General features: G+C 40.0%; 1 protein-coding gene across 2 annotated transcripts in view; it reads right to left on the bottom strand.

Annotated features, from left to right (window-relative positions):
- The window catches only part of SHANK2 (SH3 and multiple ankyrin repeat domains 2), a 363,557-nt gene that overhangs the window by 212,727 nt on the left and 131,667 nt on the right, over nucleotides 1-19,163 (bottom strand). For both annotated transcript variants that reach the window (XM_075095009.1, XM_075095008.1), the window contains 3 exons: nucleotides 18,566-18,875; nucleotides 13,939-14,108; nucleotides 1,067-1,180 (listed from right to left, as the gene is read on the bottom strand). In XM_075095009.1, the coding sequence (XP_074951110.1) occupies nucleotides 1,067-1,180; nucleotides 13,939-14,108; nucleotides 18,566-18,875 (594 nt within the window). The remainder of the gene's footprint in view (nucleotides 1-1,066; nucleotides 1,181-13,938; nucleotides 14,109-18,565; nucleotides 18,876-19,163) is intronic.

Here is a 19,163-nt window from a genome sequence, read left to right on the forward strand (position 1 = left end):
CCACAGCTTCCACTATAACTGATGAAATTAAAATAATTATCAAATCTTTTAAATATTTCCAAGTCCTTCCTACTCTGGAACTATTATCTTGTCCAGTGCATTCTGTTCCATTCTATCATGTTTATACAGTGGGTATATTTAAAAAAAAATAAAAGTATACCTGTGCAGCTTATAACAACACACCTAAAAGAATAATGCTCATGAACGATACGATGCATAAATTCTAGAGTATTGTTTGTGCAATCCCAGAAGTTCTTAATCAATACATCAGAGATCCGAAACAGATCAATAGTTAATTTAAAACTGCATACACTCCTGGAGAACATTAATTATATTCTCAGAGCTATTTTTAATGAGGTTTTAATTAGAGAGGTTGTCCTCATATCTTAATTCTTAAAAGCAGAGAAATTATGAGATGGTAGGTAATTCTTAAAATAACATGATTCAACGTGCATTTCTTCTTCTTTTATTACACCAGAACTGTGAAGACTCCTCGCATAAAGTCACTTGTGTTTTACTTATTTATGGCAGCACGAGTGTATGATAAAGGAGGATTCTACTTCCTTTGCCATCAGTGAGGATGTATATGGGACATCTCACTAACGGGTGCCTCCTCTAAAATTCAGTAAAAGGTCAACAGAGGAAACTTTATGGCTATGAACAAGAGCTAAATACTCCGTATGACTACCTCAGTTCGGGAGAAGACTGACCAGTTTTTCTTCCATTATTTGCCTAATTAGCCATTCTCCCATACTGTAAGAAAATAAAACACAGCATAATGCTTTACAAAATGTCTCATACAGTTCTGTGTAAACGGTTTCGCAGTACTTCACAGCACAGCGCCTCCTGAGAAAGGCCGTTTGCTTGGGCAGCATCCAGTAAAATCTGATCAATAAACCCATCTTTAATTTTTAATTCTGCAGCTCAGCTTTATTTAATTCTCCAGTTTCTAGTATTGCACAAACACGCCGCTGAGTAACGCGTTACCGTCTTGGCTGCCTCTCCGCTTGTGTGGACACATCGCATTTGTCACGGTTAGGATTCAACAGGAACTTGATCTGATTACCTGGTTTGCTTTCATTTGGTTTACACTGAACTTCTTCAACACATTCTGCAGGAAACCAGCCGATATGTCCCCGGGTGCTGCCTTCCCAGAATCCGCCTTCACCGACACTTAAAACTAAATACAGAGAGACATAGGAAGCATTAGACTTTTTTCTCTTCTCACGCAAATACCAAGATTAGTTCCATAACACGCTCGGTAGTGACTGAATAGCAGGTCGGTAAAAGCAAATGTTGTACAACAACAAAAATGCTGGTACACCAAAAATGGGCACAGAGTAACCTTTAAACACAACTCTCCCTGATCAGTCTTTGGAATCACTTCCCAGATTTATTTTTGTCACAAGCTTACCTGGCCCTCACATAATTCCCTCTATTTTCAGTCTTCTCCTTGCTGCTTTTATCAAGCATAAATGCATGGTCATACTAAGACGAAAAAGATTTGTCTTGCCTGTTGAAATTAGGCTGAAGTGCTGAACCCACTGTAAAACTGAACCCACACTGAAACTGGGTTTTAATAATACATATTTTGGTATCTTGTATGTTTGCTGCTTCCTAAGGAAACATGCTCTTTCATTTAGTGGGTAGCTCCAGAGATTTGTAATGTAGGTCGAGTAATATGATTTAACGGTTTGAGTACACAGCAAACACTTGAATATCCCATAGGTGCAATACACGGCGTAGACGCCTTTTGAAACATCTCAGTGATTTTTCTTGGTAGAAGAAGATAGTGACAAGAGGGAGGAAAATGATTTACTGATAGGAGAAAAAGCCTTATTCTGTAGTTCTATTTATCTTGCTATTGATCTCGGGACTCCACAAGGATTGTGACAACAGACTGCAGAACAACTACGTATGTTTTTACTAGTAAGCAATTGGAGATGAATTACAGTAATGAAAGGATCCTCAATACTTGCTAAGTATTATGTTTAAATTAATTTTATAGACGTTCCTACAAATCACTGTATGTTTAATATGTATTAAAAGAACGTAAATGTACTATTAAAAACGTACTCTACAACGGTATTGGAACAAAGGTGATATTAGAGATTAACAAGAACACAGTTAGCTCTTCTAAATAGCTTGATTGGGAAAGTAGCTCAGTTGTACAACACAGGTCCTCAGAGTACATCTGTACAAAACACAGTGTTCGAAGGAGAGGTCCCTGTGCTACCAAAAATAAGCCGGTGGAATTAGAAGCAGCACAGCTCCGTCAGCTGTGTGCTAGCTAAGCCAGCCAAGCTAACCGGCCCTGCTGAAAATCAAGGCTAATTAGCCCAAGCACATCTCTTTGCTAACATATGCATATGGTTTTCAAGGCCTGGAACATGATCTCTGCAGGGTATTTCATATTTCAGTATGGTAGGGATATTAACTTGCTCAAGCTACTTTGATGATCTCCAACACAAGCACTCTTTGTGCTGTTAAAACATACCTTATCAGGCTTTAAAATCATAGTCCCTGAGCCTGAGTGCAATTGAATTCTGTACCAGTGGAACTGCTGCGACTCAATGGCATTGAATTTGAGCCTGATTTGCACTATGCTATGGAGTAAGATGAAAATCAAATCAATGACAGGTCAAAAAACCCCAAAACCACCCGCTCAGTAATGCTAAAGAGGTAGTCTGCTTTGACTCATCAGGATCTATAAAACTGCATTTGAAATTAAATGTTTGCCTCCTTTCTCATTAATGCAATCCTAAGCTATTTGTGGTATTACTTACGGAGCCCGGATAGCTATTAACACAGATGTTTGACAAAAATGTTTTTAAATGTGTCAATTTTAAGTTCTTTAATGTAGTAAATTCAGAGAGACAGATTCCACGAGGTGCACATTTACACATCGCTGTCAATAACAAGTCCGTCTTAACCCCAGGAAATAGATCCATTACAGCAAAATCCTACACCTGGATGGGTCCCAAACGCGCAATTAATCAAGCACCTTTCTGACATAGAGGAGGAGACCTGTACCCACCCAGGTAGTTATGGGCTAATGGGGGAGGGCGCTGACCTAAGAAGACACCAGCAATTCTACAGTGGCACAAGTTGAAGAAAACAGTTTCAGCATGCCTTTTCTTTAAGTTACTTAACACCTATTGATATTGTTAACTTCCAGAGAAAATATTTCATCTCTACATTTAAATGCAAAAAAAAAAGTGAAGATACCAGATCTGTGCTTTAATTGTATTAATAAAATAAATAATACCTATATCAAAATATTAATAAATATATATTTGGGGCATAATTAATGAAAAATGTTGACACATTTCAAATGCTCTTGAAAAATGTGTAAAGCTTGGGCACATTAACACAAAAAGTCAATTTAAGAATTCAGTGTTACAGAAAGCAGAAGCCTATTCATCCATCCAATATATGTTGGGATTCATCAGCTTCCAATGTATTTTTAACAATGTAACCTCCGTTCATGTAAGAATAGACCATATTTCTTATGTATAAGGAAGCAGGAAAACTTAATTAATAACATATGCAGATGATATAATTATTGTTGGATCCTCCTGTACATCAAATCACAAAAGTGAGCGCAGGATTCCAGCGGAAAGAAATTTCCAAGTGCGAGACAGTGAAAGATTCCTATTGCAAGTAATTAGGGGTTTTTGAGGAGAGTTTTCAGCACTCAGCCTCTGCCCTCATTTCACTCCACAAACTGAAAAGATAGGGAGAACAAAAACTTCTTAGAAATTGAGAAAAACTTCCCTAATTCGGTATTTTATTAATCTGTCAAATCTGCTATTTTGCCGCTCTGAATTACATGGATATTTCCATCTCCAAAAAGCATTTGCACTGTAAGAAGGAAGTTGGGCATTTCACACCCATAGAGTAATTTCTTGTGTTTATGACAGTAGCAGCTGACAAGTCATCCAAATCACAGTAGGAAATTTGCTTTGCAAGTCCACCTGTGAGTGCAAGGCAAAAAGTGATTACTACAGAGAAAAGCAGTCCCACTTTAGAACATTATTAAATTACTATTGAATTATTAAGTGTTAGCGATTACTAATAGCAAGAGCAAAGCAAAAATACATGTAGCCCTGTCTGAAGGTGTAACGTTGACGGAAAAAAGGCAGGACGGGAAAAAGTGTTGCCAGAACCCAGCCAGCCTTCACAATTCTGGTTCAAGCCTGACTAGAGATTACAGCTACGAACAAAATGTCGGTACCTTTCAAAATGATGGTACCCTTGGACTTACTATCAAGGAAAACCATCACTATGGGTGCCAAGAAAGGAAGGGAAAGCCTGATGGAACCATAAGAGGCACAAAGGTGACCCAAGAGGCAAACGTGGAGCAGGCAGGGATAGAGCTGACAGGCAGAGACACACGTTGGTGAGATGGAGGAGAAGCGCATATGGCCTAATACTCAAAATGTAGAAGCCGAGATCTAAATGGTTCTGCACTGCCAAAAAACTTGACATAATCTTTTTCATATATCTCAGGTGGTACCGTTAATAAGAAATTCTGCAGAGGAGCCAAAGCCATAATAATCTACGTATCTACAAAAACTGACAACACTTCACGTATTCCAACATGGGCAACTGGTAACTGAAAGGATAAATCAAAATATATGATTTATCTTTTGTAGCCACAAATGCTTTTTTAGAACGAGGCCTTAATTTCTCTCTTTTCCCTCTCACAATAGTGCCTAAGAGACACATTGTAATAGCTAATTTGGTACCAGCAAGAGATTTTCTAATCAACATTTTCCCTCTGAAGGACATAACAATGGTAAATCAAAGGATAACTTTCCCAAAATTAATAATTAAGCTTTATCATTTCAAGTATTTTTTCCTTTTGCTGTAGGTAAAAACAAAAGATATGGTTGCTATGGCAAGAGCAGGTCAGAGTCTCTTTACACACAACATGAATTACAAAAATATTCTGATGTTGTAAGAGTAAAATTAAGGTTCTAGTAACATCAGGAATCCTGATATGACTTTTCACAACAAAAGTATAATTTAAAACAAGAATTATGTTCAATTATATGAACAAAACTACAAACCAAAATTGGACAAATACCGAACAACTGAATAACAGGAAAACATGTAAAAGCAGGTGCCCGTCAGGATCCTACATTTTAATGTCTTTAAAGTATTATACTTAATATCAGCCAGATTCTGCTTTGTTAAAGTCCAGGAAAAAAAACACAAGAAAATTACATCTATAAATTTTATATATAATGCCAATCAAGCATAGGATGTTTTGTCTTTTGCAACTTCTGTAAGTTTATTGACAACATACATATTGTAACTAAAATTAATATAACAACTCAAACAGCTGAATTAATATACTACCCAAAAAATCACTTTAATCAAAACAACAAAGTTTTGTTCTTCCACATTACAGCTCCCACCATTATGCAACAGTCAAGAACTACAGTAGAAGAATATTTTTCCATCAAATGATGGCGCATACTATTTCTAAATACATTGTGACACTGAAATTTTAATGAGTGAATTAGTCTAGGTATCCTTATCTGCACAAATGTCAACAAAATTTACAGCCAAATTCAGTCTGTTGTCTTTACAGCTGCTACAGGGTGTATCTGAAATGGCTTTGTAATATCTACAAGCAATTTTTGGTGCTTGTATAAACTGCACACTCCTTCCCTGGGAAAAGAACTCATTATATGGGTTGGGAATGACAGGTCATCTTCTGGACACAAAGAACATTTCTACAATGAGGAGCAAAAGGAAAATGAACAGAATGGCACTAGTGCATAAAGTTGAAAATCCACTGCAAAATCCAGCAACTGAACCAGCCTATGCTGATGTAAGAACCACCAGAGCTAAAAGTAAGAGTTATTTCTGCTAATCAAGAGCAGCTGAAGATCTCAGTGCTTTTAGTGAGCTGTGGAACTACGCCAGCTGAAAGCCCTCTAGGCCACACGGTAGAAAGCAGAAAATGTCACCATTTCATTCTTAATCTGAAAGGGTTGGTGACAGCGTCCCTTCCATTCAAACTGCAGCACGGATATGTTCTTTACCTTGATTCCAGTGTTCTGTTATTGATAACAAATGCCATTTACCTAATGAAATACAGAGGGTTTTCATCTGACTTCTAAGTCAGCGAGGTTCAGTGCAAATCTAAACTCTGTTTTTTTTGTCCTGATATAACACTATTCTGGATTTGCTCTTTTAAATTAGATTTTTAATTTCCAATGGGTAGAGAGCTAACTTCTTTCCCTCAGAAATACTAAATATTATAATGTAGGCTTTTCTCTTGTAGAAATACCTGTTGCCTGATGTAAATGTTCAGAATTATTTGCCTTTTGGAAGGAAAGCTTCCAAATGTCAGATAATCAGTGCAAGATACCTATTTCAATGCTGAAAACCATTTTGCTCCAAACAGCCCCTAAAATGGTCACAACTTCAAAATGTATGTTCCCACCCTCAAGTGTACCGGCAGCTTATCTCCTAAGCATACATACCAATGTAAAAAAAATTTGGTGTTTGGTCTGTTTTTGCGTACAACCACGTAAATCGAAAACAATAAGAGACAACTGCGCAGAGCGACAGCTCTCTGCATCCGAGGGGCAACTTGACTCAGACTTTACACACAACGTCAATGCAGGTCAGCACAAGATGCAACTTAATCTTGCTCTCTCTTAAAGAGAGATATTTTTGTGAAAATCTGGTTTTAGTTTAAATTTTACTCTATTTCTTTATCTACCCCTCCTTGCTCCTGACAGATATCCCTCCCTCCTTGTGATGAATGATGAACAGGATCTGCCTGTTCTGCCTTATGGGCAGACCATTTCTGGCTTTCAAATGCTTTAGCAAGAGAGACTGACATGACTTGAGATCAGTACAACGTGACTGGAGAGGAAGTCATTGTCTATTGCCCTGATGACAACCACAGTAAGGTCTCCGGCAGGCAAACAAGTGCCTGTGCCCCAGCTGCCACGAAGAAAATGTTCTTGTGCAGTTCTTGTACAATCTGGACTTGTGTATCTGCAACTAATGATTTTGTATAATTGACCTGAGCAGTCAGATTCAGTTGCGGCTCCACTGACATTTTGTTTAACGGAGAAGCAAATTCAGCAGTTCTTTTCCACCTTGGGCTGTGGGACCTCATGGAGAAATCAAATTAGGGAAGTAACACGGACAGAAAATATTCCTCATTTTTTAAACTTACATTTAACTTCCAGTCTTGCCTCCGAAACAAAAGTGTGATGCAATTATGGCTGCAAGGAGTTTACCTTTCTGTAATCCAAAAGACTCTGCTGGTTTATCTGAAAAGCAGCCTTACCCACCTCTAATTCAGTATTTAATTGCCTGACTTATCCTAACTGCCATACCCTGAGCTTACTGCACATCTCCTGGTTGCGCCCCGATGGCCACCCACGCTGCAAGCAGATCACAGAATCATTAAGGTTGGAAAAGACCTCTAGGGATCATCAAGTCCAACCGCCAACGCAACACCCCCATGTCTCCTAAACCATGCCCTGAAGTGCCACGGTAAGACTAAGAAGCCTTAGCTTCATGTTTTGGGTGCATGTCACAGCCCCAACCACTGCGGCCACAACCAATGTCAGGCTAGATCCTGACTTAAAGAGATTTCTGTCTTTTGTCACCTCTACTTTCTCAAGAAAGAAACAGTGCAAACAAGCAATGTTTAGGAAAAAGACCTTGGGATGAGAAGATGACAGTGACTATTAACAGAGCAACCACTCACTACACCCAAAACTACAAATACAGTAATCTGCACATAATTTTCTAAATGTGAGAAAATAGGGCTCAACTGAAATAGAACTGAATGAGCTGTGCTGTTCAAGATTTGGCAAGATAGGGTTTTTTTCCTTCCTTTTTTATCTTTGCCAGCAACTTTCTACGAAGATCATCTCTTTCCTGTTATTTAGGCGTCTCTTAAACGGTTTCGGGAAAGTGAAGGAGGGAGAAAAATGGAATAAGAAACAAATCTTCTGCACTGATTTGAATTTTGGACAGAAATTCAAATTGAGCATTGGAAACACCCATCAGTTTGTAACGTTTGTCACCATCTCTGTTGAGGAAGACGTCAGAGTCAAGTTTGCTCTTCTCTGCAATGATGCCTAAACTACAGGTCAGGTGAATACTGAGTAGAAAGCATTAATCTGAGAAGAGGTCCCAAACCAGCTTAGAGCTGGAGCCTATACTACTGTGTCAGACTACGCTAATGTGCTCATATGTCATTCGTAGCTCCGCTCGGTCTTCTAGTACTCCCTGTCTACCGAATATTTCAGGCCAGTTACTGACTACCGAAGGAAGGCTGGCTTTAAGAGGTCAAGAGCTAAGGCGATGGGGATTTGTGGATGCTTTTATGTCCTAATCAATTTCTCACAGCCTGGACAGCAAAGCGAGCTCTCCTGCTGGAGCGGGAGCAAGGACATGTCTTTGTTATAACACTTTGATATATCAGTTTGAAGCGCAACTCTGTCCTGCACTTCAGATACCAGAAACTTGCAGAAATGAATTAGGTTATTATCTGTGATGAGTCATAATTATTTATCTTAGGAATTTAAATCAAACTGATCAAGCCAGGAGAGAGTAAAAAAGCAAAATAGACCAATGAATCCGGGCAAGATTAATATTCCATTTCACATTAATTTCATCCTTCATATAAAGGAGTAGCAAAACAATGCTTACACAAACCTCTTAGGTTAAATTTTGCTGCCATACTTATTCACCCACGGTACAAAATGCTCTTGAAGAAAGAAAACGGCATTTCTGAGGCTCTTCCCTTTCCAATATTTTATTTACTAATCTAACAAGTGCAAAATCTCAGGAGACCAACTTTCCTTATGCCCACAAGCACTGCCTGTTGGCAATATCTTCAAGCACAGCAGGGGTTTAATAATCTTTCTTTTTGCAAAATGACTTACAAGTAGATTTCACAAGCTATGAAAATGTTAGCAATATATTTGGCTTGCCCTACTGGCTGAGATCACGCTGAAACAAAAGTAGTGCTGCAAGGGTCAGTATTTCTAATGCCGAGAGCTCCTGACTTTCTGCCTAGAACAGATGCTTGAATCACTACTCCTGAATTACTACCATTTCTCTGACCCCAGAGAATGCGGCTGAGAGCAGACCTTGGTTAGGGTGAACTCTTTTCAGATGGATGTGCCTGCACAGGAAGCATCTGGGAAGGTTCAGGAAAAAAGTCTGTAGGAGCATACTTGAGATACTGAAATAACTCCCCACTTTCCTAGATACTAAGCACTAGAAAATCTCTTTAATCACAGTAAGAGCTAAAGAAACTGAGCCTTTTCCAGAACTACCCCTGTATTCTGTTTGCCTTCCAGGTGAAAGAGAGGAGATCGCAATATCAGGGCACGCAACAAAAATAATAGACAAAAATAAAAATTTACAGTTGGAAGACACCCACAGACAAACCATACTGTGATCTGGGACCTGAAAATTGGAAGAAATAGCTAGAAACCACATGCCAAATGGAAATGCAAATGTAATAAAAACACACAGGAAGAAGAAAAACAAAACTGTGAGCAGGGTGAGACTTCAGAAGTTCTCAAAGTATTTGAGTCAGGCAACCAAGTGGTTTTTTTCTGTCTAGGTCAGCGAGGGATAATTCATGTACATTTCAGGTATGTTTTAACATAGATCCTGAAAAGAATTTTGATCATTTTGTTTCTAAGTGACCGGAGACTGTCTGCCCCATGGTGATTGGTACCCGGAACTCGTATCCGTTACCTGTCCAACAAGGTATGCTAGTACAGATTGGAATCATGGGCAGCTTTCTCAAGGCTGCAGAGATACTTCTGTACTGCTTTATCTTCATGACACAGAAAACTGCTAATTCTTTGCTCACAAAGAACTTTGGAGCACCGCATCCTCTTCATACATCGAGTTTTGTTATGAAAGAGGCCACTTGATTTCCAGTGTAAGAATTAAATTTAGCAACACAAAAGCTGATTAAAATACATTTTACAGATACTTTATATGTGTGTGTGTCTGTGTTTGGACTGTGGCAGATTTATTGCTATGGACTTTTAGAGATAAAATGAAGAAAGAAACAAAATATGTTAACAGTGGTTCGGTGAGGAATGAAGCAAGCTCTTCTTCATTTATGTGAAAACATAAGATTAGGGTTGTTCTTGTACAAATAAAGATATCAGATTTATTTTTGCAAGAGGCATGGCCCTTCTCTCATGAATGACAGACACACAAATGATGTCAGTATGTATGACTAACAACTAAAAATAAAGCAGATATTTTTGTACAGGCTACGTAATATCCTATTAATACAAGACCATTTTGTTTAGTTTACAATTTCTTCAGACCTTGCCCATTCACTGCTTTCTCTGAGCAGTTTCCTTGTATCAGACACTGTCAACTATTGTCTCATGTACTTCTAGCGGTTTTAGAAAGAAAATAAAATCTGCCTCATCTTCATCTGATGAAAGCACTTTTCATCAAGAGTTTAGGAATTCATCCCTCTCCGTGACCCTTCTAATTCTACCAAGTTAAAAAAGAAAATCCATAAAAAACATTTCCCAGCTAATCCCTTTCTCTGATATGTTGTTCTGGGTTTTTTATCCCTGTAATAAATGCCTTGCTACATCCTCAGTGTGATTAGTCTCATGGGATGTACATGTGACGAGCATCTCCCCAGGGTCAGACCGAACACGGGCCAGAATCCCACAGCAAATGCAAACACAAGTTTGAATCCCCCCATACCACCCCAGAAGCCAGTACTTGAGCATCTGTGTTTTATACAGAACAGTGCAGCTACCAAGTCAAGTCAGCAGAGGAGAGGGGCTAAGACAAAGCTTTTTTAATTTCTTAAATGTGAGGTTCAGGTGTTCCCAAGCTGAGGGAAAATTGGATTCCATGGGGTTTAAAGTTGTTTCTTTTCCTCCAAGTACTGCACACAATGGGTCGCTAAACCCCAAACAGGCATGGGTACCCCCAGAAAATCAACCCCTCAGTCCTGAGGGGATCATAGTCTTGCTAAGCAAGTCTCTAAAAGACAGAAAATATGGCTGGTACCAAGTGCAATTTCTGCTCAGAAAGAGAAAAAAAGGCAGGGCCTCCTTAGAGCCAGTGGTTCTGGCACTCGCACAGCACGCAAGGAGCACTGGGGCCTAGAGGAGCATTACTGCCCGTGCTTTTGGGTGTTGGGGAGGAAGCCTATCAATCTCTCACACTGGAGTAATTTTTTTATTCTCTGTAAATAATTGCATTTTTACTGGAACAGGGACATGAATCCAGACTTAACTGAACTTGGATTTCTGTCCCATCTGCTGAGCTTGAATGGCTTCCTCAACACTGTTACACAACTGAGACCTTTTTAAAGCATCACTGTCCTTTTACCTGGACTCTCCGTTATCTACATGACCTTGCTGTGTTAATTCTGACATATTTTTTGGGACAACTGAGGAACCATTGACATGGTAACACGAAATAGGATTTGATCTTGTTCTCAGAGTTTTCCTTTGATTAGCAATGAGGGTCTGGCATACGGTGTTCCAGCCTTGCCATGCAAGTAGCCTTCACTCACGCTCCACGTGATTTCATCCTAAGTAGTAACACTGACAATCCCTGTGTTCCCTTTTTCCAAAAGCAGACTGACGTGTATAAATGCCTCACCAGACTTTATCACATCCAAGTTCTATAAAATGCTCTAAACCAAGTGTGCCTGCAAATGCTAGAGCTCTACCAGATTTTAGTTAATGTGCAAACCATTTATTTGGAGCTGAAAAAAAATAATCCCTGCAGGGATGATTTGATGTTGGATGGGCATGTTCCCCTTTTTCTAACAGTAATAATTAATTTATAGTCAGTTCAGTAAACACAGATCTTCCCTATAAACAGAGATACAAAACTCACAGGCCAGACAGAATCTCATTTTCTATTTCAGCATTTTGACATTCATTGGTTAATGTCCCCCACAAAAATCGTTGGTCTCAAGTTTAGATCACACTATTGTAAGAAGATTTGAAAAGTGGACTAATTTCTCCTCGCATCGTTTTCTAGTTACTGTCATAACAATTTAGAACCAAGGGCTCCTGAGCTACTTTTTTTAAAATAGTAAACTCTTCAACAAAATTTAAATCCCTTCTTCTTGGGATATTTTTGCATATAATAGTCCCAGATTCTAATGTCAACAAGCAGCCAGATAACAAATGCCCCTACAACATTCAGTGTCCCAAGCAACCTGTTGCACTGTTTCCTCTTTTGCCAGGGAACACATTTTCTGTCTTGTCTTTCTCCATAACTGCCTGGAGTCTCTACTGTTTTATTCTGGTGACAGGAATCTCTGCGGATCTTACATCCCCTACACAAACAAAATATTGCTACATCTTCAAATCCAACAAGTCAATTGAACACGACTGTGTGGGGATACAACGTCCCCCAAAGAACAGATGGCGGTGCTCAACCATACTCACTGTAAACACACTCAGCGGAAAAAGTTATTTGTACCACCCATGACCCCCAGAACTTCATCCTTTGTAGGTACCGGCAATTCTTCCCAGGGTTTGATTTTCTGAGATTACAAATAAGCAAAAAGTTCTGGGGTGTGCTTGGCATTCCAAAGAAATTCTAAAACCTCAGAGCTTTGCTTGCCCTCTATTAATTTTACGCTAGCCTAGATGACTTCTATCAATGGGGAACTTTTATAATGTTTTATTATGAACTGTTCATATGGGCTCTTCCAAAAATTGTGCACTACTTTCTTTAGATCACAATCATTGCTTTCTACCTGATCAGGGCACAACCTCCCAGACTGCCAAATTATCTTTTCAGCCCTACAGACGTCACCAGCTCTCCTAAGTTTAACCTTCCTCCTTCATCCTTGCATTTAAAAAGAAGCTTGTGTATGTTTCACCTTTAAGTGCAGCACTCTTCAGATTTCTGTCCCACACCCTCTGAAGCCTTAACGAAAATTATTAAACCCACAAATGCTTCAGAATCAGCTACATCCAAAAATAAAAATACAAAAATACCTTCAAATGGCTCCCCATTTTTTTCCAACTAGCGTTTGCAGGCCCAAGGGAGGAGATATTTGAAGTTTTCCTTTGTAAGATAAGTAGGTTCAGTTGCAAGGAAATTTTCAGCTGCTTAACACTTTTATTTAGGACACTGAATTTATTCCCTTTTAGTTGACTTCCGTAACTGGTATTTGGTTTGTATGGATTGAGCAGAAAGTCTTTTCTATTCCCTGACCTGTTTTACCTGATGTGCAAAACCACAGCTGAAACCGCGAGACAATGCACCCTTAGGAAGGTCAATCCTGTAAACCACATCGCCCACTTTCTCAGCCGTACCTGGATGTACTTACTGGCTCCAAAATAATAGCACAAAGTTTGGCCTCAATTTTAACATTCTTAGTTGGGAAGTGCACCAGTGGAGCGAAATCATACATGCACAGCCACACTTCCTCCCCACGATATATACAGTAGGTCCTACCTACCTACTTATGCTAAGTCTCACGAGGGGAATTTTTCAAATTAACCAATAAATTGTTCCTTGAGGAAAGGGCTTGAAAGAGTCTTGACCTTACCCCTGTTTTCTTCCTGAGCTGCTTAGATAGCTGACGTGTTTACAACCTTTTAAAGCCCTGGAGCTGTCTTTCTATGATGACTACAGAAGCAAATTACGTGCTCTGTGTAGAAGACAATGCTGCTATTACTGCACATATTCCTGAATTTTAGTGGGACTCTGAAGTCACTTACAGCAAAAATGGCAGCTGAATACACATTGGTTACAAAATAGAACTAGGACCAAAATACCCTGTAAAGAAACAAATGCATATAAGCACTTGTACTGAACAGATTTTTTTTTTCCTAAAATAGCAGAGGATTTTAAAATAAGATTTCCGTCTAGCAGAAGGAAATGTTCATTCAAAATGAATGACGTACTCACCTTTGACTCTATCTCCTTTGTGCAGATGAATTTCCCCTTCTCCTTGAGGTTGATATGGCTTTACGACAATAAAAAGTCTTCCAGGTACAGCACTGTAAAGCTTGCGTTTTGGACCCTGATAATCCAAGGCAGACAGAGTATCCTTGTTGGCACTAGGATTGTAAACGGCACTGGAAATCGAAATTTAAAAATATTAACTCTTTATTTAAAATAGGTAAAGTTAATCATTTACCATCACATTAGTAGGATTAAATTAAGCAGAGAATAACATCATTATCTTCCAGTAAGGCGTCTAACCCTGCAGAAAAAAACACATGGTTTTCATCCTAAACACATGCTTTTAATGGTTGAAATCTTTCAATATGAAGCATGATCAATATTCTTCTGACCATGATGGCCTAGAAAAGAAACCAACACTGAAGTTTTCAGATTTTCTGCAGATTAAACTTGCACATTCACAGACCCTGATGAAGTTTGATATGCAAATCGTACATTACAAGCATCAAAATTTGTCAGAAAGACTTTAAAACATCAGTATTCACAATTATTGCTGGGAATGGTTATCTTTGTAATACTGTAACCTTAACTGAACAATCAAGACAACTGAATTATTAACTGACTTAACTGAATAATCCAGTTACTTCTTCATTCCAAGGCCCGGAGCTAAGTTTTAGACCTGCACAAAGCACGGATCTTAGGGCTAACATATTCTCCAGAGGATCATTTCTTACTGATGGCAATCAATAGCCCCCGCAGTGAGTTCAGAGTGGCATGCCCAGGTAAGTCATAGGTCACCAGACAACACACAATCTACTTATTGTGTATAAAGAAGAAATTATTGAATGATACATAAGATCATTATTAAACCTCCTGAAAAATGAATGAACTATAAAAAATATAAGGTGAGAAAGAGGAATATATTGAAGAGGGCAGGAAAGCTATAGGAGATATCATAACAAACTTGCAATGCCCTTATTAATCAACTTTAAAAATAAAAATAATAATAATAATAAAAAAAACTTGAGGTCTTGCACAGAAAGTCTAGAAACTGAAAATATTCAGGGGAAAGAAGAATATTCATGAAGATTTATAGGAAAAAGACAGGGTACCAAAGGAAGAAGAATGATTTAAAGGTGGTCTAGCACTGTAACAGTTTGCTTGCTTTCTTGTAGGGGAAGCAAATATCTCAGACTGCTCTACGCAAAAGGAAATATGAGGGCTGGAGTTTAATGTTTCTTTGCCCCCTTTTTTTTCACCAATCTCCTACAAAAATAGAAGTCAATAAGGCTCTCAATACAGGTAAAGAAGAAGTTGTCTGGTAAAAACCCAAATGTGGTGGATCTTTCATATCAGGAACACTTCCATTTCCCTGCAGTAACTTCTTCGCCATTTGGAACAGCATTCCCCTTTCACCTTGGTGCTCTGTTCTATTACAGTGAACAGGTGCTAATAAAGACAAGCCGTACTTCAGGGTTCAAAGGGGAGCTCTTGTTGCATGTCTGTGATGGAGTTTGCATCAGAAACCTCAGCCAATTCTCGCAGTTTTTTAAAGGAAGACAGAAAAAGATGACGTTTGGGTTTCAGTTCCTTTGCTCCATTTCTTTTTCCTCATAAATGAAGAGACAGTCAGCACCATAAAAAATCCAGATCTATAAAAGGTTGCTACACATCCGATCCCCACTTGTATCAAGGTGTATTTTAAGCCTAGTCTGGTAGCAGCTATTCACAATGTTATGTCCCAGCATCTTCTTTAACTCCTATTCTCCTAACAGAAGATTCATTCAGTTTCTCTCTTACTGAAAGAAGAAGAGGAAATGGCACATTTAACCTTCGCACTGGATGCATCATTTCTGACGAGACAGGCTTACTAATGGAAATCAGGGCTGCAACACGGGATAGATGACTTCTTAGAAACAGATCTTCCCTCTCCAGCCTTGTCCCCAGCTTGGGCTCCCAGCCCAGCAAGCCCCATGCCGTGAAGGAGCAGGAGGAGGATGCAGAGATTTCAGGAGACATGTTTCCCTCTCACCCAGAAGAAGGTGTCCATCCTTGATGGCTCAGCACTGACCGAGGCTCTGCTGGCACCTCCCTTCCCTAATCACTGTGGGACACATTCCACAGGAAGGGTGCCAGTTCCCCTGCCTTCCCCAGCTTACCCCCGCAAAACCAGTTTGGTATGAGAAGCAGCAGCCTTACAAGATGATAAAACACCTGAGCCACACAGGCTGTAAAGATCACATGAACCCCTTCCAGCATCGCTTTCCAGCCCTCTCCTTTCCACAGTGCAAACCCCACAGACCTCACTGACCCTCTGTCGTGCTCTAACCTTCTCCATTAATTAACCTACCCCTTCTGGCTGCTTCTGCTCCAGAACCCACTCTACTGCTACGTCAAAAGGGGCTTTTTCATCTAAGGGGAACAACAGCTTCATGGTGAACGCATTATTTGCAAATAATAAGCAGAGACAGCAACAATTCCCACATTTAGCTGACAGTAAGTAGGTGGCCATACAGCTAAACAAAATCTGTGAGGGAAGTGCCATTCATGACTGCATTGCTTGCAGGAAAAATTATATATAAAATCCTTTTACTTGTCTTTAAATGTAAAAAGCCTCCAGCTGTCTTCTCGGTACTTGCACGTACTCTGGACGTCTCTGAAACACGCCCTGGTGGTACATATGAAACTCTGCAGCTGGGCAGCAGTTTTAAGTAGGTGTGATACTGATGCACTAAGAGGAAGATCAAAATTGTATTTCCACAAAATTTCGGGCATTAAATTGGTTTCCACTATCATTCGTGCCAGCCTTCAAAATCACGTGCTTTCAGAAAGGGAAGAGGAAAGTGGCTGAATAAAGTCAAAGGAAATAAATGCTTGCTTATTACAAAAAATTTTTAATTGTTCCCCCCACCTCAGAGGATTGTTTATACTTCAAGAATCTGGAAGTGCATTCCTCAAGAATTTGGAAGTGCATTTCCCCAGGAATATTGATGAAAAGGCTCTTTTTATTCCTTCCAGCTGAAAGAATCATTGACTTTATGGTAAAACCTCCCACTCGGGTGGCATCACCAGTATCCAGTGGAATACGAGGGCACTCATTCTCTGAAAAGCGCCTCACGGCCACCTCCTCACCTAAACAAAGCCTCATTACGGACAACCTGTGTTTAAGCTGATCGGGTCTCTCTGGGAAAGTGTCACCCAAATGACCACCAAACGCGTTTTTGCCACTATCATAACACACAACAAGGTAAGATGGGTTTGCTCTGCTGCATGAAAGCACTGGCATAATAAACTTGGATTCTGTTCCTTCCAGTGAGTCTTATATTTCAGACAACTTTTTTTTTTTTTTTTTACAATGCACCGTATTTCCACGCCCCAGCAGTATCGTTACTCTGACAAATCCTGCGCGTCAGTTTGGGTGCCTCCAGCCAGGGAGAGAAGAAGAATGTGCAAGACAACAGGTGACAGCTTCAACTACATGATGCTTTGTTTCACTGACTTGAAAACTCAAGTACAGACCCCTTACACCTCCAAGTGACAAAGAGAAAGCAACAGCTGCATTTCTTAACCGTACTCATGTCTTTTTCTACTCCGAACAGTGGATGTTCTTCGTATCAGGAAACAAGACAAAGCCTGGTATTTGAAATGACCATTGTTTTAAATGCCTGATTCTCTCCCCATCAGTACCCAGCTCTGCCTCCCTTCATTTTTGCAGCCCTGCACTTTAAACCCCTCGTCCTGGTGCAGTGCCATCACTTGTACGCTTGACAGATGCAGTTCCTCCTCAACATGAAGCTGTAATTGCCTATTCACAGGGCAGCGGCTTCACAAACCTGAAGCCCCCATTTGTGACCCAAACCTAGACACAATCCTCTGGTTTATTATATTACTTACAATACCTGCATCACTCTAGTCAGGATTTGCTCTCCAGTCGGACATAGCTGCAGGATATTTGCAGAGAGTGCCTTGCTAAATCACATTTGTAATTCAAGAGGAAAGGAAGAGCAGCAAAGTCATAGGGAATGCAAAACCCTGCAGCAAGGATAATCATGAAAGAAGCCCATGACACCTACCACCACTATCTCAAGAGGCACCCTTTGCTCTCGGCCAGCCTCCTACACAGCCTCAGTTATTCCCCCCAGTTATTCCCTCTATTCTACTCTTTAGTTCAGCACACATCTACAGAAGGGAGAAATGAAAGAGTCTCTGCTTCATCACCCATGAGCAGCTCTAACATAAGGTTTCAGGCATGACCAGTAGTTTCACAAAAGGACCGAGTACCTTGGAAACATTTTACTTTCCTGTTAAATGCCGTCATTATTTCAGCTATTAAAAGATCTTGAGAACTAGCACCTTGATTTGGAGGTGCAAACTCAGTGATAAGTCGCTGCTGAGCTTTGCTGAACTTTAAAGTCTGCCTGGCTGCTGGAGCTCTGTGAGGAAACAGCTGGCTTTGGCTGGAGTTTCCAATTAAAATATTCACACTTGGATGTGTTCCACTGTGCTGAGGTTTTATTACCATATATTATATAGAGTGCAAAACGGGCATATAAATAACAGAAAAGAACACGACAGTCCAGCCTGATGACATTAGGGATATCTCATGCTGTGCAAATAGTCAAAAAGTCACCTGATGTGCCTGTGCTGCTGCCGTTTGGCATCCTCTCCCAGCCTGTTTAGGGATGGCGACCGGCTCCGGGAGGATGGAGTGTAACTCCCCACAGTTTTTACAGTTCCATTAGGATTATTCTGCATCTGTTGAAGTAGATGAGGTGAAAGGCTGCGGTGTGAAGAAGCAGAGGAGGAGGCTGACCACTCAGGGAGGTTGTTGATGTTCAAATTGTTGTCGCTGTTGGAACGAAGCAAGATCCGAGGCGCTGCTAAGGTGCTTGGGGGTCTCCGCCTTCTGTTTGAATAGGTGGGAGCCTCCCTAAAGGGCACTGTGTAAAGAAAGACATCCAGGGTAATCTGAGGTGACCTCACCATTCATATGCATCTACCACCCCATAAAAACGTTTAGCAACATAAGGCATTGTTTCTTCTGCTGAGACAGAAACTCTACCTTGCCTGCATAGCTAATTGAGTTCGTAATCTTTAAAACATCATTAAAACCGGAAACAACTGGGCAGTGTTAATCTGTTTTCTGGCTTTAATAATTAAGCAACACCAGCGGCCTGAGCGCTGGACAGTCTGAGCTATGGTCTAGGAGATGGGAAACGCCTCACTAT

This window comes from Phalacrocorax aristotelis, chromosome 5, assembly GCF_949628215.1.
Source record: "Phalacrocorax aristotelis chromosome 5, bGulAri2.1, whole genome shotgun sequence".
Classification (NCBI taxonomy): domain Eukaryota; kingdom Metazoa; phylum Chordata; class Aves; order Suliformes; family Phalacrocoracidae; genus Phalacrocorax; species Phalacrocorax aristotelis.